Source organism: Amyelois transitella, chromosome 23, assembly GCF_032362555.1.
Source record: "Amyelois transitella isolate CPQ chromosome 23, ilAmyTran1.1, whole genome shotgun sequence".
Lineage (NCBI taxonomy): Eukaryota > Metazoa > Arthropoda > Insecta > Lepidoptera > Pyralidae > Amyelois > Amyelois transitella.
The window spans coordinates 3437336-3461542 of NC_083526.1; the positions used below are offsets into that span (position 1 = coordinate 3437336).

Here is a 24207-nt window from a genome sequence, read left to right on the forward strand (position 1 = left end):
AGTCATTTCGACAGTGTTGGCTCTATCTACCTATAGTCCTTGCGTATGTATCTTTAATCCTTGCGTGAAGAACGGACCGATTTTTCGTTAAGAACCTTCTTAGTACTGCTATTACACGTAAGTACCTACCAATGTTCAAAACATACTAATACTAACAAAAAATTATGTAGGTACTTTTGCTTTGATTCATACATACATACCTACATAAAATCATGCTTTGCCCCCGGAGGGGTAGGCAGAGACTGCATGTTTTCACTTGCCACAATCTCTGCATACTTCCTTCGCTTCATCCACATTCATAACTCTCATACATACATACATATTTAAAAAGACTATTGGATCAGTAAGTTCGGATCCTTCTTCAGGCATTACCTCGAAACCCGTAAGTATTATTTGGAAGTTGTATGAAAATTTAGGAGTATCTAGTTACCAACAGGGTTTAGTAAAACCACCGATTTATAGGATTTCACTCAGTTAGAAAAGTGTATCTAACAGTAGAGGTACCGATTTACAAACAGACTTTTACTCCATTTTTTTAGTGACTGAAATAAAGGTGAACAATTTTGATTATTTAAGTCTTTTTTAAAAGATTAATATATATATTTTAGTGCCTTAAGGAATAAACTGTACCCACCTACGATGGATAGGGTGGCCAAGATTTTTTATGAATGTAATGTAATGGGTGTATGTTGATGGGGTAAAATAATTTTAGTTTTTTTTCATACTTATTTTTTATTTATTTACAAAACAATCAAAAATAAATCTAACACACTTTGGCATGATAGCTGCGTCAGGATACCGACATTGCACTGTTTCTTAACATTATAGTTAAAAGTTTAAGTACATAACAAAATAATCTAAATCTATAATAATACTCTTTGGTAGTCAGTCTAAAATGGCACATTTACTTAACCTACTAAAATTATGAACAAACGTAATTAACGGGATAATATTTCTTGCAGTCTTGATCATCATTAAACATGGTCTTTGTCTCATCAATGTTAGGATATATGTTTTTGTTTTTAAAATTATGTACATTTGGGTCATCGATTGCATCTAAATGTTTGTTGGCGTAATATTTTACAGTAGTGTTATCGTCATAGGTTAAACTATCGTCGAAGTAAATAGTAGAAGTCAAGTTATCATTACTGTCCATGGAGATTTCAGGCTTATGGAACTGATAATTAGGTACAGGTTGGGCTTCTCGATCTTCAGGTTTGAAAAGTTTCCTTCCAGTAGTCTTGGGAATTTTAGCATCAGTGGATGTCGATACTTCGGGCGATTTGATCCTTTTGCTCTTGTATCTTCTGTTTTGAAACCATATTTTCACCTGTGTTGGGGAAAGATTCAAGGACTTGGCCAGTTGCTCCCGCTCTGGGGCGGTCAGGTACCTCTGCGCTCGGAACCTGATCTCCAAAGCGTGGACTTGAGCTTGGGAAAACAGGATCCGCGGCTTCCTCTTCACGTTTTTGTCTCTTCGATCTACTTTGTTGTTCGATGGAGTTTCTGTTGACAAAAATATAAATTGAAATTAGCTAAAAATAAGTATTACTTATTGTGACAGTGACTTCGCTAGGGAGTAGGTACACAACCGGGACGCAATCAAACAGATATTATTTTAAAGACGTTTTATTGAAATTTGTTTCTATCAGGAACAACTATATAAATTTCCAAAAAACAAACCAAGATTTAACAGCTAAGAACTGAAGACTAAGAGATTTAAAAAAATATTTAAAAAAAACGGTTGCAATAAAAACGTACTTGTGATTTTCCTCGGTGACGTCTCCAATTTATCGAAGTGGTTCAGAGGTTTCACAGGTGGCGTAGGCTTCAGTGGTGACATATCGTCAGTCTCCGTTCTCTTCTCCACCAGTGGAGGCATCTGCCTGTCCTCCATCTTCCCTTCCATCCCCACGTGATGAGTTGGTATCATATAATCAGAATACTGTTCATAGTTCTGGTGATAGAAATTATGGCAGTAAGGATTATAATTGTAATACTCGTCAATTTTTGTTTCGTGATAGGCGTCTTGATTCCAATAAGGCTCTACGTTGGCATGCACGGGCATGTTGGAGTAGACTTGGCTGAAGTATTCAGGTGGACAGTAACTCTGATTCTGATGATACATTTGTTCATATTCGTAACCCTTTCGGTCTCTTTCGTTTTTCCAATCGCATCGTTCGTAGTAATTCGGGGGTTGATTTGTACTTAAAATATCTTTGACTGAAAAAGGTGTATTCAAATTCTGGTTCACTGGTTCGTCTTTCAGTCTGTAATTTTTTTGCATGTAAACGTTGTAATCTTTAGGCGCTTCTTTAGGTTTTTCCAGGTAATCAACTTCGATGTATTCGTAAAAATCTTGCTTCGCAATGTTGTTATATGATGTAGAAACCTCGTTGTGTTGCTCAAAGTTATCCATGGCACTTTCACTAGCACTCAGTTCATAATTCACATTGACTAATAGATTAGGGATCAATTAATTAAGTTGTTGTTTAAATGAGGAGCGTTGGAAGACTGGTCCATTGTGGAATGGGATGCGAAGCCAATCCTTGACGCGGGCCCGGCATGGGGCGGGGCTATGGTGTTGTTACTATCCCTCTTCCGCTTATGGGATTATGATGTTCCGTCCTTGTCTTTCTAATCCAGGGTTGTTTACTACGAGGCGTTAATAAAATGGATGATTTCATGTGTCGGGTTGGAATGCCCTTCGTTTTGTTAATGACTTCTTAAACGTTTACGTTTACTGGGTTGTATAACGTATTGTAGTTTTTGTAATGGTTACATTTTATTACACTTTTTACCAACAGTTCATAGTACCTAAATGCAGAGATTTCTAGGCAAAAGATGAAGTGAAGATGAAACATGAAACATCAATTGAATTTTGAATTAATCCATTCCATATCTACTTACTACCTTACAATAAAAAGTAATATTTATGATTATTTAACGATTCGTTGCCATTTCTTTGACTTATGTCTGTATGTACTCTGTCTAACCCGTAAGAACAATAGAGAATTATTCTTACGGGGTAGACAGGAGAAGTAAGAAACTTAATTCCGTACAAACTTTCCGATTAGATAGCTTTCAAAACGGAATAATCTTATAAGACGCAATTCCCTTAAGTAACTTAAATATTTTTAAATTAATTATACACATTAGGCTCTTAATTATTTTATTGCGCGTTTGACTAAGCCGTCCCAACGTCATCTGTCAACGGCTAACCTCAATTGTTATTACAATGAGGTGCGACCATTCTGTTTACGATACGTCGTCGGCCCATGGCAATGATGGTAAACAACATAGGTAAACAATATTATATTGATGTGGGAGAAAATGAGAAATTTATAATGCTTCTCGCGTCATCGGGAAAGAATTTTGTTTCAGAAGACGATTCCAATAATTTGGGACATGTCAGGAACTCTCTTGGGAGGCGACTTAGTTATTTACATTTTTGACCTAGTAGGTAGTATCTAACAACAATCAATAATACCCATTGACTTATATATTATTACTGCTAGATAATACCTAAATAGTTAATTATACCAGCTTCAGTTAACAGACGAAAGTTGGTACACACATACAAATATAGCACGTCCATATCCCATAGATACGTATTACATACATACATACATACATATGGTCACGTCTATATCCCTTGCGGGGTAGACAGACCCAACAGTCTTGAAAAGACTGAATGGCCACGTTCAGCTATTTGGCTTAATGATAGAATTGAGATTCAAATAGTAACAGGTTGCTAGCCCATCGCTTAAAAAAGAATCCCAAGTCTGTAAGCCTATACCTTTTACGACATCCATGGGAGAGAGATGGAGTGGTCCTATTATTTTTTGTATTGGTGCCGGGAACTACACGGCACACACGTATTAGGTAGACATAGGTTACAATTGTTTCAAAAAAGATTTGAAGACCACGTTCAGCTTACCTACTGATAAAATTGCGATTCAGATACTTAGATAATGACATGTTGTTGGCCATGAGCTTAAAATAAATAAGCTAAAAGATTTAATAAGATAATTAAGCTGCAGTGTAGTTTGTTCCGCCGCTTCTTCTATACATGCGCTTTGGAAGCGGTAGTAGTTTTTAATTAATGTGATGTGACGTCTATAAGTGATACCTTGTATCCAATTTTGAAAATAAATCTATTCTATTCTAATAAAATGAAAGTAGGGGAGAGTGTGTATGAAAGAGCCAGTTTTAAAAAATAGGCAATTAACATATTTAAATATAATAATTTCGTAATAAGACTAGGTTTTCTGAATTAACACTTAAATTGTTTATATATAAAAACTATAAAAAAAGACATAACAATAAGGAAAATCTTATATTTAGGTAATTTAAAAAAAAGGGGAAATCGGCTCTTTCATTGCAGCACGTCATTGAAAAAGCCACAACAATACAACAACTGTGTGTTATGAAAGAGCCACATACCTATTTTAAGGAACAAATCCGTTTTAAATTATTAACAATCAGTACAATCTTATAAATCTAATTTCTTAAAACTTCACTAATTGGACTCTGAAATCACAGTTTTAATCAGTCTCGATAATAATTATTAAACATTGGCATAATCAACAAATAAAGATCCGTCTAACAAAAACAATAAAATAAAAAGTTATATAATCACTAACAAAATAATCGTAACATTAATAACGACTCTAAAAACATTTCTGACAAAAGAAATTAATCACTCCTTTAATTCCACAAGATTCATTGGCCCAACCTTCACATATCTTGCACTGGTACCATTCTTCTTTCGTATTGACATAGTGTTCATTACAAACAATACAATAATTATTATCTTCGTTTGAAAGAATCTTCCTCTTTTTTAATTCTAATAAGTTGATATCATTATCTGAACTCGTTAAAGATGTATCATCATGCAATGACAATATGCTTTCACTAGAATCACTAGTGTCATCTTGTTTTTTTTTATTTAACAGCCTTATGTTTGTTTTCGTTTTCATGTTCTTAGCAGACTTTAGTGATTTACTTTTCGTTTCTTTGTCCTGTATTTTGTTTTTTTCGGGTGTGTCTGTAATTATAGCCGATACCATTTTACGCGTGTTGGATTTAATATTCTTTCTTGGTCCTGATTTTAAAAAGGGTCTTACAATTTCAGGGCTAACAATTTGCTGTCGTGATGTTGATGGCTGTAATATGTTAGTCATTAAATCATCTATTGGCGTGCGATTAGCATTTGGACTTCTGGATGCATGCGAAGAATCAATATTGGTAATGCTGAGTTGAGGTGTTCTAGGTCTTACGTTATCTGCGATAGCATCTTCCGATAGTGCTGGATTAGGTTTATCAGTCACGTATGATGTTAGAAAATCATCGTCAGAGAATATTTTACTATTTAAAGGATATATACCAGTTGTTTTGAATCCCTGAGTAACATTTACCATACTAAATGCTGCTAAATAAGCATCTCTTACAAACTGTGCAACATGATAGATGGTGACAGTTTTGCCAGGATTACAAAGCATCCACTCGTTCATTACTATACGATATCTTGTTTTAAAAGGCCCGTACACAGTAACATCCAAAGGTTGTAATCTGTGGCTACAATGTGGTGGAAAGGTCAGTATTTTTATAAAATGTATACGAGCCAATTCTATTACACGAAGATTAACGTGGGATGCATAATTATCCAATATCAGCAGGGCAGGGTTTTCCTTAGTTGGTTTCACGTGGCTTGCGAAATGTTCCAGTGCTTTTACGAAATTGTTTTCTGTCATCCAGCCAGAGATATGCGCTAAACCTAATGCTCCAGAAGGCCCATTATTTAACATGTGATCCTTATAATTTACTCGCGGGAAAATGAACACCGGTGGTAAAGTACCACCTGCAGCATTAATAAAAAAAAGAGTAGTCACCAGTGTACCACGTTCTGCTGAAGTTACCTGCCCAATTTGTTTGGAACCCTTTTGAGCTATTATTTTAGGTGGAGCTGATACAGTACTACATCCTGTTTCATCAGCATTAAAAATCATATGCGGTGGAAAGTTATACTTTTCATAGAGACCGGTAAGTTTCTCAAAAAATTCACCTACATTAGTTTTATTAAAACTAGTGGCTCTAGACAACGATGTGCTCTCAGGTTTTCGAACTGACAAGTCTTTGTGCCTCTTCAAGAAGCCACGAAGCCATTCCACTGAAGCTATTTGATCAATGGTCCATTTTTCTGGACATTTATTATTTGCCCGTGCATATTGAAAAGCTAATTCTCGGGTTTGTTTTTTTGTCAAACCGTGACACATTTTTGATGCAGTTTTTAAATATGAAACTAATAGATCTTCTTCAGCTTTAGAGAAAATGCGCTTGTTACCAATATTTGGGCTATGCACGTAATTTTCATCGGTACTTTTAACTTTTTTAACTATTTTTGCTAAGTAAGCTCTTGATATCCCAAAAGCCAATGCCGTTTTATTTATGGACTGGTTACCAGCAATTACTTCTCTCACTGCCTCTTCTACTGCAGCACTTGTGGGCCTTACCCGCTTGTTAGAAGTGGATACTGGCGACGACATGATTTACTATTCTAAAAGAAAAAAAAACCCATGTCATAAAATAATAGATTAAAATTAAATAATGTGTTGAAAGAGCTAGTTTTCATGCCATGAAAGAGCCGGCTATTTCAACGCATACGCAACCGGCTCTTTCAAAACACGACGTATTCTATAATATAACCTCAAATTAAAGCATCTACGACAAACCGCTAATTTAATATTATTAATGTAAAAGGAGGACAATTATATGTAGAAAAATATTGCATGTCTTTTATTTCAACATGTGTAACCATTTTCTTCTAAAAAAACATTAAAGAAACACAAAAAAACTTACTTTTTGGCATCCAAAATCTTGTAACAGTCCTGTGACGCCATTTAATATCGTAAAACTGTCAATTTTTCGTGGATGACAGTTAACCAGTGTTGCCGTTTAAGGAGTAAAATTAATCTTTGGTAGGATATCGGTAAATACTAAAAAATCACAACGGCTCTTTCAAGGACTGGCTCTTTCATACACACTCTCGTATGTAAGACTACCTACGTGGCACTTTAGAATAGAATCAATCTTCTCCGTACCATGAATGTCGTAAAAGACGACCAAAAGATAGGTTAATAAACTTAGGATTCTACTTTTAGGTGACTACTTACTTAAATCTCAATTCCATTATAAGGCCATACCTGAAAGTAGCTTTTCAGTCTTTGCGAAACTGTTGGCTCTGCCTACCCCCTAGGGATAAAGAAGTTATTATGTATGTATTAAAAATGCAGTGCAAAGATACCTACAAGTAAAAATTTTTTTTTACTTGTTTTTTTACTGTTGAAGTTTAAGTATAATGTCTAATAAATAACAATACCATGAAATGATAGTTGTCATTAATTAAATTTCGATACCTACTACTGAACCGATTTTCAGAAGTGCATTTTTTTTGTAATTGTGCTGTAATTTGGTCAAGCAGTTTTTACAACCATTAAAGATAAGTAGGTGTACTAATTATAGGTAGATAGGATAACATTTTATGCATACTTATATAATATACCTACTATACTACACTATACTAAAGGAAAACCAAGCTCTAAGCCAACTACGCATGCCTGTGCCATCCATATTCCTTAAAATGATTTTATTGTAAAATAAAAAATAAAAATATTTTGATCATTACTACTGTTGCCAAGTTTATGCCCTTTTTTGTGCAAACAGACATATTTCACATAAAAAACGAAGCATCTTCCGCGGTCGACATCCCAAGCTTCGAGAAACTCGACACCAGTTTGAGAACAATAGGCTTTTTGTTACTAATTCTGTTTAACATCTGTTTATTCTGGCTGACCATTTTTTTAATAACTAGGAAGTAAACTGACAGTAAATAAATCAGCTGTCTAAACTCTTTTTAATAAGCTTTAAAATAAAATGAATCAATCAGTTTATGGTAAGTAGGTACTACCTACTCTGAGTAAATTTTATTTTCTATAGTTCTATACGGCCTCTGTAGCACAGCGGTAATGCACTTGTCTGTGTCATCGGAGGTCCCGAGTTCGAATCCCGGCCAGGGCATGATGAGAAACGAACATTTTACTAATTGGCCTGGGTCTTGGATGTTTATCTATATAAGTACCTATTTATTTTAAAATAAAGTATCATTGAGTTAGTATCTCGTAACACAAGATTCGAACTTACTTCGAGGCTAACTCAATCTGTTTTTGTGTAACTGTACCTACCACAAAAACTGTTCTCTTAAATCATATCATCTTTTTGGCATTGGTGTTTTTGAATGAATAATAAAATTCATTAATTTTTTTTAATCTCAATTCCATCGCTAAGCCACATAGCTGAATGCTTTTCAGTCTCCTCAAGTCAAAAAATTCAAAAAAATTCAAAATTCAAAATTTTTTATTCATTATTATAGGATACTATTATATCGCTTAATAATTGTCGTATGGTTTAACAACTTGGTTGACGTCAAATAAATTACTTAAAAACTAAGTTTACTGCCGCTTCCAAGGCGTCAGTGCAGAAGAAGCGGTAACAAACTGCACTGCAGCATTTTCTTCAACAACGTCAACTTCACAATATTAGTCTGTAGTCTCTGTTTACCCAAGGGATATAGACGTGATTATATATATGAATGTATGGCATTGGTCCTAATTGCATCCTTATCTCTCTGGAGAGGAGCCAGGGTGGGGGTTCGCCTGTGAGAGACCACGACCCTGTATTGGGTTAGTCAAGTTTTTACACGAAGTGACTCCCCTTTGCAGCCTTTGCAGAGAACCTTATTTAGATAGATAAAAGCTTTATTCACCATCACAATACATTTGTTGGACACATACATACATAATTAACAGTAATAAACAATGTGAATGTGCAATGTGCATGAATGTACCACAAACAATGATGGACAGTGAAAAGGTCCTGACTCAGCATAATGTCGCAGGTGTAGACACCGCGACGCTGATGATTCTGCCAGAACCGTAGATGAGCTCAGCGAAGCCACACAGAGAGGAGATAAATTTCGCTCTCTCTCTCTCTCATTTCCGCGTGTTCCCGGTTGCACCCTCCACAGAAGTGTATCTGGACCCAGGGTCCGCCTTCCGACTTTTCTCTCTCCACTTTGTCCGGTTTTCGGCGTCCTCGGATTTCAGTCCAATGACGCACATATCATCTTTTATGACGTCCAGCTATGATTTGACCGTGACAGAGCTGATTATGGCCTTCCAATCTTTTCATGACTGTTGGCTCTGTTTACCCCGTAAAAGACTGAGACGAAATATAAGTTATTGTATTGAATTACATGCGGTGGTCTGCTCAATAAAATCAATGAACCAATAAAAAAAAGATGATTTATGAAAATGTAAATTGTTTGAAGAGCGACGAGCAAACACGGGTGTAACGCAATATGTGTACCGTATAGCTAATGTGGCCAGCGCTATTGATCGGATTTGGTATTTATTCATAGAGAGGTAATTAACCCCCAAGATGTTAAAGAGGTTGTTGTCGACTGGTTTCCGGTCAAATAGGAAAAAATACCTAATTAGGTACCTACTGCTCTGTCTATCCCGTATTTGGCCGTATATAGCTAGGTTTATATGTGTAGCTGGTGTTCGTCCATCCTCTCTGAAGTGGAGCCGCTATTATGATTAGCTATTATCCTGGACTGGCTAAGTCGGGTTTTACACGAAACGACCTCTCTACAACCATTGCAGAGGAATCCATTGTTATTACATCGGTTCATAGATTGATAATATGTGTGATGTCCGCTTTAAATCTCTATAAATTTTAACTTATTATGTTATTAAGTTTAATGTCTAAGCTGTACTCCTTAACAACAGAGTGGCATGACAATCCGTTCAGAAGTTTTTACGTGAAAGAGAAACAAACACACACATCCTTATAAACTTAGTAATACATATTTGTAGAATACTTATTAGGATTAGTTATTCACATATTTATTAGTACCTAAGGTTGGAGTAGCTCACTAAAAACAATATAGAACAAAAAGCTTGGCCGGTCAAATTATTGCATTTCAAAAGTTAATACGTTAAGTTATCCTGGATCTCTATGTGTTTATCCAAGTGGATCATTTGTTTGTTACGGTTACGTTACTTTTGTAAGTATTAGCAGTTTCCTTTGCTTTTTACAGGCAAAGCTGACAAACCTAAGTATATTCTGGTACCTACTTACATAAAAATGTAAATTAGGTAGCTATACTTTAATAATAATATTGGAAATTGACTATAAAGATAATAAAATATATCGAATTACATAACCAGTGCCAACACAACTTTGTTTTTCAACAATTTGTTCTACGTATACCTACGTTCCCAGACCTATTCCAAAGCACTTAATTTTTTTTACGCATTTTTGGTGAAAAAAGTTGGTTTAAAGTGAACACCTACTGCAGACTCCACTTAAAAAGATTCGAGTACATCGTAAAGTTGCTACTTTATTACTAATTTGTCAGTTTTGAAACCGCCATTTTGAGATTAGGAAATATTCAGAATATTTTGTAAAAATGATTATTGATGTTAATAGTTGTTTATGAGGTGTTAAAGAAGTAGTTATTGGGTAAGAGGAAAATAAATTACAATAATAAGTAAGAGAGCGTCGGTGGTCGAGTGGTGCTTATTTGACAAAAAGTGGATCCGTTTTAAGGTACCTACACAGGTTCAAAGTACTTAGTTTGTAGTGCCTAGTAGATATTACCAATGACACATATCTGAGTAACATAATGAAGACACTAATTAGTTTCTATAATATACTTATATTATCTAGAAGATATACATAAATGCCAGACACTCTTAGGTTGAGGGAAATCATCGAGATTAAATCTGCTCTATAATGCAACTGATTGCAACTAGGATTGAGATTTATTTCTATTTCCCGAAGTCTTTTCGGTGAGAGTGGTCTACAGAGCAAGAAATCACACGGCAGGACACATTACCAATTACCGATATCCTTATTGCACGGAAATTAACAATTTACAAAAATACTAGTTAGTACCTAGGTAGTTTGTGAGTTGAAAATGTTGAAACCTAAACCCTTCTTATTTTATCGTCTTGACCGACAAATTAGTTCTTTATTATATTTAAATTTTACAACTAGCGGCATCTATTGTCGAATAGCTGACCAATTTAAATGTAAAGTGACATCTATGGACAGGAAATAAAACTTTTGAGAAATCTGATATCATTTTTAGTTTAACAAAAAATTGTATAGATGGCGTAATGCGTTATGTTAAATAGTTTAATATAATATCAATAGATGGCGTTATTTCGTAAAGCTAATAAAAGGTGCAACTCCAATAAGAGGTTCGAAACCATGTATCCAGGACTAACGCCAGGACGAAGAAGTAGATGGTGCTGCTACCTTTAATGCAATTTATAATTTATATAACATTATTACTGATCAATTGCTTTTATTTCCACACGGATTTTAACACTTAGGTACCTATGTTAACATTACTTACAAATTATATCTAGTTCATCGGAAAACATATACATATGCATCGTTTTAAGGCTAGCAATGTTGCTATACATACTTACCTGAATCTTAATTCCAAATATTTGTTCGTAACTTATCATCAAAAGGAGGTAGGTACCAACAATACACAACTAGTAGGTAGTACTTGATATAATTTAGCCTTTAGTTGTATTTTGATCTAGATCTAGTTTTGTAGTTTTATGGTAAGTAAGATCCAAAATTCTCACATACAAAATAATACTTATTTATATCCGCAGATTATATATTATAGGTACATACGTATGTATCTAATGATAATATTCAAAAAGTACCTACATAAGTAGGTACCCATTTTAATTACGAGCTAATTGACAAATGAAGCCCCGACCTCACGCACCGATTCCGCCAAATCATCGTTATCTCCAAGAGAATCGCCGAATCGATCCACCCGAGCCAAATTATCGAATAATAATCGAATTAATCGATTGTTTCGATCATAGTCTCGGTGGGTGGCCGATTAGAGATTACTAAATGGATAATTACGTGTCACGTTTCGTGTTCAAAAAATGTTTAGAGAAATTTAGTTGTCTAACGGTCGTGGCATTTAAATTACTTATTCAATTCAAATAATTTATTTAAGACAACGTCCACATTGCCCCATATTAATACGTCTGAAACTTTCATGATAAACTATCTGAAACTTTATAAAACAAAAATGGAAATGTGGGATCATCCTTCTTATCCATATTTACTTCTTTGACATAAATTTATTTACATATTATTTATATAACTCCCTAATAAAAAGATAAAACCACTATTTGAAATTTTAATAAAATCTCACTTTAGGTATTAACAATCTATGAAGTTTGTTCTGCCTAAAGCAGCTCTTAAGGTTAAAGCGTAGCGGTTATATACTCTTTAATATACATAGGTAAGCCTCTAATCAGGTCAAATAACTCACGGTGACACTTGCGTATATATGTCATGATAACCCTCATAGCAAATAATACATCAAGAACTAACAACTTTAAGTCTAAGAAATACATTGGCGAATTCAGTGGCTTTCTAAAAGAAAAACCTACTAGAAAACCGAAACACGAGAGCAAAACGATCGAGTAAAATGAAAAGATCACTAATTTTGACGAAGATTCTTCACGGCATTGAGAAGTGTATCCCTAGTGTGCTGAGCCTCCCCGTGCAGTTTCCTCTTATTCGGGGAATGGCCTCTTACGCTGTCATCTGGCCTTCCTGCAGCCTTGTCCAGGAGTATATCGAGCACGGAACAACTCCAGCGAACGCCGACTGGGCCAGAGCAGGCCGGTACAGCTTCTTCGGCACATTTTTCATGGCTCCCGTTTTCTACGGATGGATGAAATACACAAGTCGCTTTTTCAAGAGAAAAGATTTGAGAACTGCTATACTGAGAGCAGCTATTGAGCAAGTGTCTTATTCGCCACTCGCGATGGCATACTTCTTCTTCGGGATGAGCGCTCTAGAAATGAAGCCTTTTAAGACGTGCGTGAATGAAGTGAGGGAGAAGTTTTGGCCGACTTACAAAATAGGCGTGTTATTTTGGCCGACGGCGCAGACTGTCAACTTCTACTTCGTGTCTGAAAGGAATAGGATCGTGTTCGTGAGCGCGGCCAGCTTCGTGTGGACGGTGTACCTGGCCCACGTGAAATCGAGGGAGCAGCGGGCCCCGGCGGACGGGCCGATTGAGCTGAGGTTGATGGAGCGGAAGGATCCGGTGAAATAGTAAATATTTTGCGATGATAAGCTCTGTTGATAGTAAGTTACAAGTTTCTAGATTATTAAATGTAATTACACTTACACAATTAAAACACGTTATATAAGAAGATTTTCATTTTGCATTCTGCCTTTGGACATACAATGCTTTTATTATAATGAGTACATGAGTCTCTTCTTACTTACGGAACCAAACCCATTAGGCCTGCTTTGAACGCATACTACCTCCTTCTTTTATTGTGCCTGGGGACCGCCTAGAAGAAAGCTTTGATTTACAAAAAATACTAAGTAGGTACCAACTTACACGGCTCATAACAAAATCGAAAACAGTTAATTTCTTCATTCAACATAAATTATAAAAAAGGCACTCATGCATTCACTTTATATACAAAAAATGAATAAAAACCCTGAACAATGTTATAAGAATTAATAATGGGAATGAATTTTTATGAGGAAAATATTTTTATTGATGTCATTAATCATGTTTTGTCAACGCTGAATGTCGAAGCTCATCCTTGGATTTTGGATGTCCATTTTTTGTTGATTCATGCGTTAGTTTGTATAAAAAACGCATTCTTGACTTTCGACCACCGTTGAAGCTGTTTCTTACAAAACCATTAATAGATTATGGTTTAATCTTTTAATTGGATTTGACACGCGGGTATGAGTGAGTACACATAAGCACGTATTCACTTACTCGTGGACGTGACGTCACGGTATACCAACAACAATAGACCTGTATTAGGTTTTTTAGTCTAGTCTTTAGTCTACAAAGGTTAGGCGACGGACGCTCTATCATATCACATCATTAAGGTCCTTCAATAAATGTACACAACCTTGAGTATCATCTTAACTCTCCTCTCTACTAACGCCTGAACTGAGAGAACTGGGTCTAGATGATATGAATATCATCTAGACCCAGTTCTCTAAAGCAACGCATTTAAGGATGCAACCGGGAATACTATAAGATGACGATTCTCGATGAAGCAATTTTTCTAAGCTGAACTAATTTAAACCAACATGACCTTTCAATAAGTTTCGAACCTATTTCGTATCTACCTCAATATGTGAAATCTGTACCATATATATGTAAGTATTTAAAAAAAACATACCTATTAGCCAAAGATTTATGTCTAGCGTCCTGCCTGACTCCGTCGTTAAGAATATCATGGTCTTTATAGTTTCTTGCGTAAAATGTTTTGGGTAGATACCAACCTCTTCTAACATACAAATTGACTTCTATTTTCTGTTTGCATTTCTTCTCCTAGTGCTGGCTACCTATATTTTTATTATAATTAATATAATTATATGTACCTAATAAGTGTGCTGTTTATTATAAAGATATACATATATGTATGTTGGTTTATCCGATAATTTCTTTATTTAACTTAATAATTTATCTGCTTAACCCAAAGGTTGAGTGTCAGGCACTAAGTCCGCCCATTGTATCAACTTTGTTTGTACAATAAAGTTTCAATAAATAAATATGTCTAACCTTTAGCTCCCTCTTTTACCTTAGCTTAGCGCATATCTTCTGCATTTTTCCTTATAACTGCTTTACTTACCTTGTACTTACCTACTAAATAAATTTATTCAAGAATAAAGTTTGTTTCCTGCGTCGAGCCGAGAGGCACGCTAGTTAACTTATACATTTTAATCACGACGACGTCGCCCAAAACTACCGAATTTTGTCCCCAAATTGCCAGTTACCTAAAAACAACGATTAATTAGTTCGATACTACTCGCTACCGTCGGGTTTGCTCGCACAAAAGTGCCGAAACGGGTCCTTTTTCCCTTAACGATCTCTCGTACGTTGCTACCAAAAAAATTGCTAAAAAACATTTTGTACCTGACCCTTGTATGGGAATATTACTGGAGATGTTTAAACCACTTCGACATAAAATTTTAATCGATGAGAAAATTAGGTTTATTTGAAAACCTTAAAATACATATATTAAAGTTTGTATGTATGTTTTGTAATGTTAATTAATAATAATGCAATATAATAATATATACGGGACAAAATGCTCAGATTAAGTTAGCCTCCAAGTAAGTCCGAAACTTATGTTACGAAATATTAACTCATGTATACTACATTTTATAATAAATCCTTACTTATAAAGATAATTATAACTTAATTTAAAACTCAAAACTACTAATATGAAAAATGTGAGAAGGCGTTTGTTAAGATTCATTTGTATATTGGTAACCTTTACGTTTACCTAACTGCACCAATATCCTTTAAATTTAACAAACACAAAGAGAAATTAAAAGAAAAAGTTTACACTTCAACCACACCTACGTAATATAAGAATAGCTATATCATTGTTGTAATTAATTAAATGTTTTGCTTTCGATTCAATATTTTTTGTCGTTCTGAAAATCGACGGTACGTCACAGTAACAGTTTTATCATCTCTATATAGCTCCCAAGGTGAACTATTTCACGCTCCTCAAGAAGTTATATTCTGTTCACAGATATAGTGACCAGGATCACATGGCTATGTTTTTTGTTCACAGAATGTCCTACAAAAGGACCTTTCGTCACCTGCCGCCGGGTTATTTATTGTTGCCCGATAAAAAAAACCTAATTGATTTAATTTTTGACTTACATAATCGCACTGTGAAATATGGATCTCGGTTTTTTTATCTTTCCGAAATATCTATACTTGTTAAACTTGGACTTTTTAGGGTTTCTTGACAATTAAAAAAAAAGAAGAAACATTAACAAAATGATATCCAGTTTGTTTTTGTTCTTACACTGATGACAAATTGTTCTAGAATCGTTTTTAATTTCAATATGTTTAGTATTTTGGACTTGATTTTACTGCGCTATAACGATAAATGCGAACTTAAATTATTTTTTTTACGATGAGAGTGAGACAGTTTTAATTTTTTTTATATATAGGTAGTTGCCCTTCAGGAACTCAGTACCTACCTATGAATTAGTTGTTAGATTTTTTTGGTATAAAAAACAATTTGCAACACTTTTTCCGAATAAGAAGTACGGAACCTTTACATTTATCATGTTTTATCAACAAGCAGCTTATTATTTTGAAAGATTAACAATACTATTTTGTATAAGTAATTAAGGCCAAGTGAATGTCATTAGATGGTATCGCTCTTATTTTAATACGGTACGGTCTTATGTCAGCAAAACTTCTATAATATTGGAGGTAATTGTATTTTGCCTTCTTTAGCGCTGCGAAACGTTGCATTTTACCATTCCCTTAGGAATTTCAGGAAATTCTCTACACTTCAGAATTGAGATTCGAAAACTGACAGCTTGAGAGGCCATCTCTAATTTATTTGCCTTTTCATTGATTGACTTTAACAATATTCAATAATCACACACATATTATTATTTGATCGTTCAGTCTACATTCAGGGGTCGTTAAACCAATATTGATAAATAAGTTTTAACCGGATAATTACGAGTATATATTATTAGTATTAATAATTAAAAGCAGCCGTTAACTAGAGGCAAGCTTTTACGATCAATTTAGTGAATTCGAATGGACCTGGAATGAGACGCCATATTCCATATAAAACATTATGATTTTATTACCACTTAAGGGTTGACCGGGAAGTTTTGAAATGCTTGTTTTATCTTTAAATATTGAACCATTCATTCATATAGTCACGTATATTGAACCCTCTTTCATTATTACTTTAGTTAATTTAAAAAAGCGTGTGACAATTTCCACTAGTTTAGGTACCTTTGAGATATTAAATTACCTATTGGTCTGATATGTGCATATGTAAGACATTCCGTTTATTTCATCCTTCAAGTGGTTTGATAGTCGAACATATATTAAACTTTTTATATTGTCTCCTGCGACCGGAGAATGTGATAGCACCTATTATATATATTAAACGCTTTTGTTACTTAGTGACTGACAGACAACGCACAGGCCAAATCTAATGTGTATTTCCCGAAATTCCCGCGGGAACGGCAATTAACGGGCGGAGCTGTTGGCGGACTCTAGTTTGGTACAAAAAAAACTCGTATGGTTAGTTAGTAGGTATAATACACAAAGCTTCCCCTTAACATGGTCGAATTAAAAAGTCGGCGCGTCGTGTACGGCAATAATATCGCGAGCATAACATCTCAATTAGAAGGTTTGTAATTATGACGACTCAATCCTGACTGCTGGCCAATTATTTTTGTCAATTTATCTTTTTATCTCTTTTAAAAAGTGGCTCGTGGTTTGTTAAAAGCAGCGTCTAAGTAGCTGTAAGTACAGAAGAATATTTGTTTTTATTTCATTTAGAGCAATTAAGCAAGTATAAACTAGAACCAAAAAATTGCGCAAACACCATTCCACTGCAATAAAGATAATAGTTAAAGGTGACAGTTTAATAACTTATTAAGCAAGTAGAGTAAATACTAATTTATAATAATATTAACAAGAAGTGTTTAAATACTTAATATTGAATTTACTTCCAATAAATAACTAGGTTCGTACGTTCTGCTTCGTTTAAAAGCCAGAGTTTAAAAATTTAATTTTACTTTTACCTTAATTGTTACTTAAAAATGAAAGTATCAAGAAAAAAAACTCCGCACAACAAATTATTGTACTATACTACTTACTAAAACGACTCGAATGAGGCTGTAAAAATTAAAATTTCCACGTTATCTTACAATTAATTTAACGTGTGTACAGTGTCTGACTACTGTAAAACTTCCGTGCGAATGGAAATCTTCAGAATAAAAAACTATGTTTAACGTCCGATAATTAAAACTACTTATATTTCATTTAAATTCGTCCATCCGCATAGCCGCGAAGACATTTCAGACACACAGATTTTCGCAATTTATGATATTAGTAAGTATAGATATCATACAGTATTTACACTTAAATATTTTTATTTATCCCAAAAACCATAATTAACATGAAATCGAAAATCTCATGCCGATCAATTAACCTTTTTCCAGAAAAAGAAACCTCTCCAAGCCAATTTGCAATTTGCCAAAAGCAATCACAATAATTTTTATTTTTAATTATAGGTCACGTCGACGCCGGCTCCACAGTCCACACACCGAAAATATGTCTTAATAAATTGACAACATTATTTTGCAGTCGTTTTGAAATGAAATTTTGAGAAACATCTTTATTATTATTGATATACAGTTTAAAATAGAAGTAATTTCTTGAATTCTAGGTTGATTTTGTTTAAAATTATATATCAGGTAAGCTGGACCCCCACTATGAACGCCGCCTACCTATTATAGAAAGAAATAAAACTTGATCTATTTTTATTAATGTCTTAATTATGATTGTTTATTATTAAGTGGTTTCCGGTAGTTTTTGGCAGGTAACATTTTTTATACAAACATACATATTAATCTATCATCTATATCCCTAGCAAGGTAGACAGAGCCAACAGTTTTGGAAAGACCGAAAGGTCACATACAACTGTATGGCTTTATAATGGAATTTAAATTCAAATAGTGACAGGTTGCTAGCCCATGGCCTATAAAAAAACCTAACTAAAGGAATTTTACAGGAAAACCTAATAAGAAACTAGCTATTTCTCGCAGCTTCACCGTCGTTAAACTAAAATTTTATTTTGTCCCGTTCCTATGGGAATTGCCAAAAAAGCTCATGTATGACTTCGGATAGTTAACTAAACCTATTCAAACAAAATTTCACCAAAATCAGCATTTTAGCCGTAAAAGCGTGACGTATACAGTTATATTTTTAAGAAACTCGGTTAAATTAACAGGATGTGATAATTAAGAATAATTTCGATTATGATAAGATGGTACTTACCGTGCGCTTAATGGCCGAGTTCCGATTTTTTGCATCCATCTATAAATAAATAATAAATACATACGGGACAAATTACACTGATTGAGTTAGCCTCGAAGTAAGTTCTTTGAGACTTTTGTTACGAAATACTTAATATAGATAAACACCCAAGACCCAGGCCAATCAGAAAAAGTTCTTTTCTCATCATGCCCTGGCCGGGATTCGAACCCGGGACCTCTGATGTCACAGACAAGCGTATTACCGCTGCGCCACAGAGGCCGTCATTAATACAATTTCCGACTATATGGTATGAATATAGAATCAATTCTAGTCTTATTACTCCTAAGATCACCACGATTCTCTGTCATCAAACATCAATTTTCAAATGTCACATCGCTTCACTTGTCACTTCACTCGCTACTCACCGCTAGTTCACACATCATAAACGAGTCACAAAAAGTCTTAGTGACAATGAAAGTCGGTTTGGACGATTAACGGGGTTTTACTGACCTGATGATGGACTCGGATGTCCAGTGGACTATTAGTTTCGGCGTTTATGTGCTGTTTAGTGACAGGTTTATAGGTACATTAAACTAAACAAATTTAAATAAATACAACCAAAACAGTTAAATATGATCCTCGCGACAGCTACTTCTTTTTGCATTTACTGTAGTTAAAATAGAATAAAATACAAAATTCTTTATTTAATTACCAAATAATTTGCAGGAGTCTATGTGATGCTGCCTTATTCAATTAAGAAATTAATCTCGCAGTAAAGATATTATATATTAATTGTCAATCGACGTCCTTTTGGATATTCAATTGGTTAATAATTTAAGACAACGCGGTTGAAGTTTAAGAATAGCTTACACGTGGTGTATTAAAAACTGCTTAATCCATAGAGAGCGTTGTCCAGCGTTAAATGCAACTAAAGAATGATAATCTCATTGACTTTTCTAATCACAACTAAGATAGTAGCTCCTATAATGAAGATATCTCAATCTGTGCGGCTGAATTATTCAAAGCTCTAAAACCATTGAACTATTTTAGGCAGCTATAGCATCTTTGTTGTTATAAACCCAGCTAATTAGTTTATCGTTCTTTTTACGTAAGTACTTACTTACATTACAGTCCTACTATGTTAAACGCAATTATAAAACCGATAAACTCATTGGCTGGGCTAATCACAGCTAAGATAATAGTATCTTATTTAACCACATCTCAAACACATCCTCAAAGTTCTGAAATCCTAAACCTACCAGTTCAGTTCAACGCAATCTAAAGTCTTATTGGCTGGGCTAATCTCCGTCGAGATACTAGCTCCTATGCCGGGGACATCTCAATCTGTGCGGCTGAATTATTCAAAGCCATTAAGCATGGTAAGTGCCACTAATCGCCTTCCGTCCTCCAGCGCCACCGCTCATTATCTGACTTCAACACGCCGCTGTTTTTTATCTGTGGTTAAATTTATTTTGTTTTAAAATGTGGGCGTGAGTGGTTTTGGATTGGTTCACATGGGAGATGTTAACGGTGCCTGCGGGTATAAACTATTAAAAGTAAATAAAAAAAAACATTTGTTCTTCAAAACTCCCTCATATATTTTTCATAGCATAAGTACTTACCTATTTTTTTTTATTATTATATTTGTTACAATTATATATGCTATGCAAAGATTTGGCTTAGTTATTACAATCAGCTGTTTGTCTAATATTAAACAATCATACATAAAATCATTTCTTTTTAAACCTACCGTACATTAAAGTCGTTAGATATAGTGGATTGTAGGATAGGATTTTTTGTATCCCATGTTACTTGTGTAATTTTTTTTTTAACTTACCTGAAGATTAAAACTATTTTGCGTAATAGGTACTGAATGTTATATAAGACCGTGACTACATTTTTCTATAAACCTCCCTCCATGTGAACCCCGTCCACACTCTATTAAAAAGCGCTAACAGCATTAGTAAAACATCTTAAAATACTCTTCCGTTTTGACAAAAGCTACCAAGTGGCGCCCTTTCATCCCATATTTACCAATATTGAGCTTGAAGCTATTTAGATACATGCAAATGTAGCTTTATATCAACATTTGATACTCTAACGGCTTAATTATGTAGAAAAATATTTTAGATTGATTTTTTATGAGGACAGAATAAAAAGTAAGTAGATTTTACTATTGGTTTTAATAAATGTTCTACCTACTTAGCTACTTTGGAAGCTATTGTTTCATAAAATATGTTTGCAACAACTTATTCACTCACAATAAATTTTTCTTTACTTACATTAGAACAAGGTTAATACTTTGTAATTTGCAAATTCAAACATTGAACACACCTAGTAAGTACCTTCTCAATTTCAACCTTTAATTATTTTTGTTAAATATTCCGCATAAAATGACCTTACATACAAGTGGACGAACAGGACGTAACTAAATAGATTACGGAATCTGTTCGTATGTTCTAGATGAAAAGGTATTTATGAGTACGCACAAACATACAGTACAGTTAACCATTAAAAGGAAAATTTTCGACGATGATTTTTCCACAAAATATTTATTTAGTCTAACATTCAATATATTTATTTTACCAAAAAAAATTCAATTTTTAATCCGTCTCTATATTAAAAAATGCATTTACAGTTGTACTTGAGATTGAGAGGTAAAGCGAAATAAAAAAAACATATGTCATAATTAATTAGTTTTGCTTATAACGATGGTTTATTTAAAATATTTATTCCTTTTCAAAATTGTTTACCTTTATTTCAGTACCAAAAGAGATGGATAATACGAGTACAGTAGATGAGGAGGTATCCCTAACGAGGGAGCACAGACGAACAGACAGTAATACCGGCTGATGTCTCAATACCTCCCAGCGCGCGAGCCTATTATTTCAGTCCCACACGATGCGGCGTGCACGGCTGAGGTAGTGTGGAGTAGGATTTATTTTATACTGGCTTTTACCTACAGCTTCGCTATTGTACACTTATTAAGTACCTTTTTATTAAAACTTACTTACTAACTTAAGTGCTAGCGTGTCTTAAAACGATAGCATATAAATTGTGAAGAACTAAATTAAATTTGGTGGTGTGACATTAAGCTCTTTAGTTTATAGTACCGCATGAGCCAGTAAATAATTCAAAAATAATGATTGGTAGTCCCTTAAAATTGTTTCACAAACATGATATCTCTTTCCATACTATCGTAGCTCCCCTATTTAGGCTGTACAAAAGCGTGGTGCACCTACAATGCAGTTTATGTGTTGCTCTTCATGCATACAACCATTACATGTCGGAATGTTCTACGTCATACGTAACTCATACGAAAAACAACTTTATTCCCGTCACAGTATGACTACATTGCTTCATCTTGGTAGGAATTTTCTTTAGTTCTACCAGATAATTGTGCTAGGTTAAACTCACTCGATACACAACGTTATTGTTTTAGTATAGAACTGAAATTTCGTTTAAAACATTTGACTCGTACAGCGTTTTGAAAATGGAATGAAGATTTTCAGAATTTAAATTTCATTCGATTCCAAACGTGTAATGTCTAAAATTTTGCCATTTAAAAGAATACTTTATTTTGTTACAGTTAAAGTTGAATATTGAAGGATAATCATAATAGTGTGTGTCACAGCAAATTTAGTTCGGAAACTAGCTAGTGTGAGGTAACGTGAATCGCGAGAAAGTAGCGCTATTTGCTACCGTATCGCGCGCCATCGTAGCGCAGGGGTTAAAAACCTTCGGTGAATTGTTTTTATTCAGTGTTGCCATATTTTACTTTGATTTTTTTTCTTGATAAAAGCAAGTTTATCGCAGTATTCCCATAGGTGTTTCAGGTACTTACTTCTGGCTATATCCTTGTATAATAAAGTAACAAGTCGTGGATAATTGTATCTCATTTGTTTGACAGTTAAGATGATAGTAACGCCTATTTTTAAAACTTCTGCAGACTTGTTTGACTTTTGAGTCTACATGCTTGATCTGCTATTTATTACATGGTATAGTTTTGTTATTTTAACCTATTCCTTAATGATATAGCTTTTTACAGTGATTTCCGTGATTATATGTTGCATTATGCGCTTCTCCTATAGTCGCGAGTTATACGACACATGTATCCAGCTACTTGTGTATTGTGCAAATCTAAGTTTTGCACGGCATAAATTCCTTGTGCATTTTCTTCGTTAGCAGAAGCAAACGTATAGATTAAATCAGTAAAACCAAATGTTACCAATGCCTGCTTTTGCCAGCTTCGCATCCGTCCAATCAGTGGCATTATATGTTAATAGCCTATTAGAATATATACTGCGGGCATCTTCGCGCCACCCTATCTGAGTGTTCAGAAAACCATCGTTACTTGATACATCATAAGCATTGTCACCCTTAAATATTACAGTTCAACATTTCTTGGTACCTTAGTCAAACATTGCAAAATTATTTCGTCATTACGCATACAGTTTTCGACTTTATATAAACTCCAATGACATGTTGTAGTTTGAATTAAATTTTGTTTTGCACGGATTGTTAAGTGCTCATTGTTTTTGTACCTTTACCTGTTTGTTACCGAAATATTCAAATAAAGGTTGAAAAAAATTAAATCCGGTCCCCAATTCCTAAAACATTGGATTGGGGTATGCGTGCGGTGTCTTTTAGTGATAAGATCTCCTTTATAATGTTTCAATTAACCAGTAGCCAGTATTTATTAGGGACCAAGGAGCCGACGATTCATTACCTGAGAAAAAATAAAATAAAAAAAGTAAAAAGGCAAAGGACGCTGCCGCTGACACCACGAATCGGAATTTATAATGGAGATCTTGTGAAAATAGTTTTGTCTCCTTGATTCATATGATTGTTGTTGGGAGTCATGTCGTAATTAAGACAATTAATATATGACTGTGTAAATGAAAAAAAGTTAGAATAATTTTGTCAATGCAACAATTTCTTTAGTTGGTCACAAAGTCAAACTTAATTACAAATTCCATCACTTTTGATTTTAAAAAATGTTTCTCGCATTCCCTTGCAGTTTTAGCAAAGGTCCGGTTTAGAATACTTTAATAAAATACATCAGTAAGTACCTTACTTCTTTTTAGTGTTGCCATAACCAATATTTCCCCATCCAAATCCCAATTTATAAATCACCACCCAAGATTGTCCCAAAACGGGTCGACTTTTTGTCTCCAAAAATACCGACGGCGTATTATTCGAATTAATTCACTTGTAATTGGATT

At 34.4% G+C, this 24207-nt stretch overlaps 3 protein-coding genes across 3 annotated transcripts; 1 reads left to right on the forward strand and 2 right to left on the reverse strand.

Moving 5' to 3' along the window:
- Positions 1 to 922: 922 nt before the first annotated feature.
- Positions 923 to 2419, reverse strand: LOC106130635 (homeobox protein bagpipe-like). Its single transcript, XM_013329532.2, has 2 exons — positions 1762 to 2419; positions 923 to 1506 (listed from the first exon to the last, which is right to left on the reverse strand). Exons 1-2 carry the CDS (start codon positions 2417 to 2419, stop codon positions 923 to 925), a joined length of 1242 nt encoding a protein of 413 aa, XP_013184986.2.
- A 2006-nt stretch (positions 2420 to 4425) lies between these two features.
- Positions 4426 to 6908, reverse strand: LOC132903255 (uncharacterized). The gene is made up of 2 exons (XM_060951004.1): positions 6862 to 6908; positions 4426 to 6559 (listed from the first exon to the last, which is right to left on the reverse strand). The coding sequence occupies exon 2, from the start codon at positions 6546 to 6548 to the stop codon at positions 4674 to 4676; it is 1875 nt and encodes a 624-aa protein (XP_060806987.1). The 5' UTR covers positions 6549 to 6559; positions 6862 to 6908; the 3' UTR covers positions 4426 to 4673.
- A 5750-nt stretch (positions 6909 to 12658) lies between these two features.
- On the forward strand, positions 12659 to 13237 carry LOC106130636 (mpv17-like protein 2). Its single transcript, XM_060950891.1, has one exon. The coding sequence runs from the start codon at positions 12701 to 12703 to the stop codon at positions 13235 to 13237; it is 537 nt and encodes a 178-aa protein (XP_060806874.1). The 5' UTR covers positions 12659 to 12700.
- Positions 13238 to 24207: the final 10970 nt, after the last annotated feature.

Excerpts from the sequence above, each read along its gene's own strand:
- LOC132903255 (XM_060951004.1), bottom strand. The coding sequence starts at position 6,548 with ATGTCGTCGCCAGTATCCACTTCTAACAAGCGGGTAAGGCCCACAAGT.
- LOC106130635 (XM_013329532.2), bottom strand. The coding sequence starts at position 2,419 with ATGGATAACTTTGAGCAACACAACGAGGTTTCTACATCATATAACAAC. Across the intron at positions 1,507-1,761 it reads GTCACCGAGGAAAATCACAA|AAACTCCATCGAACAACAAA; the intron begins GTACGTTTTTAT and ends TTTTGTCAACAG.
- LOC106130636 (XM_060950891.1), top strand. The coding sequence starts at position 12,701 with ATGGCCTCTTACGCTGTCATCTGGCCTTCCTGCAGCCTTGTCCAGGAG.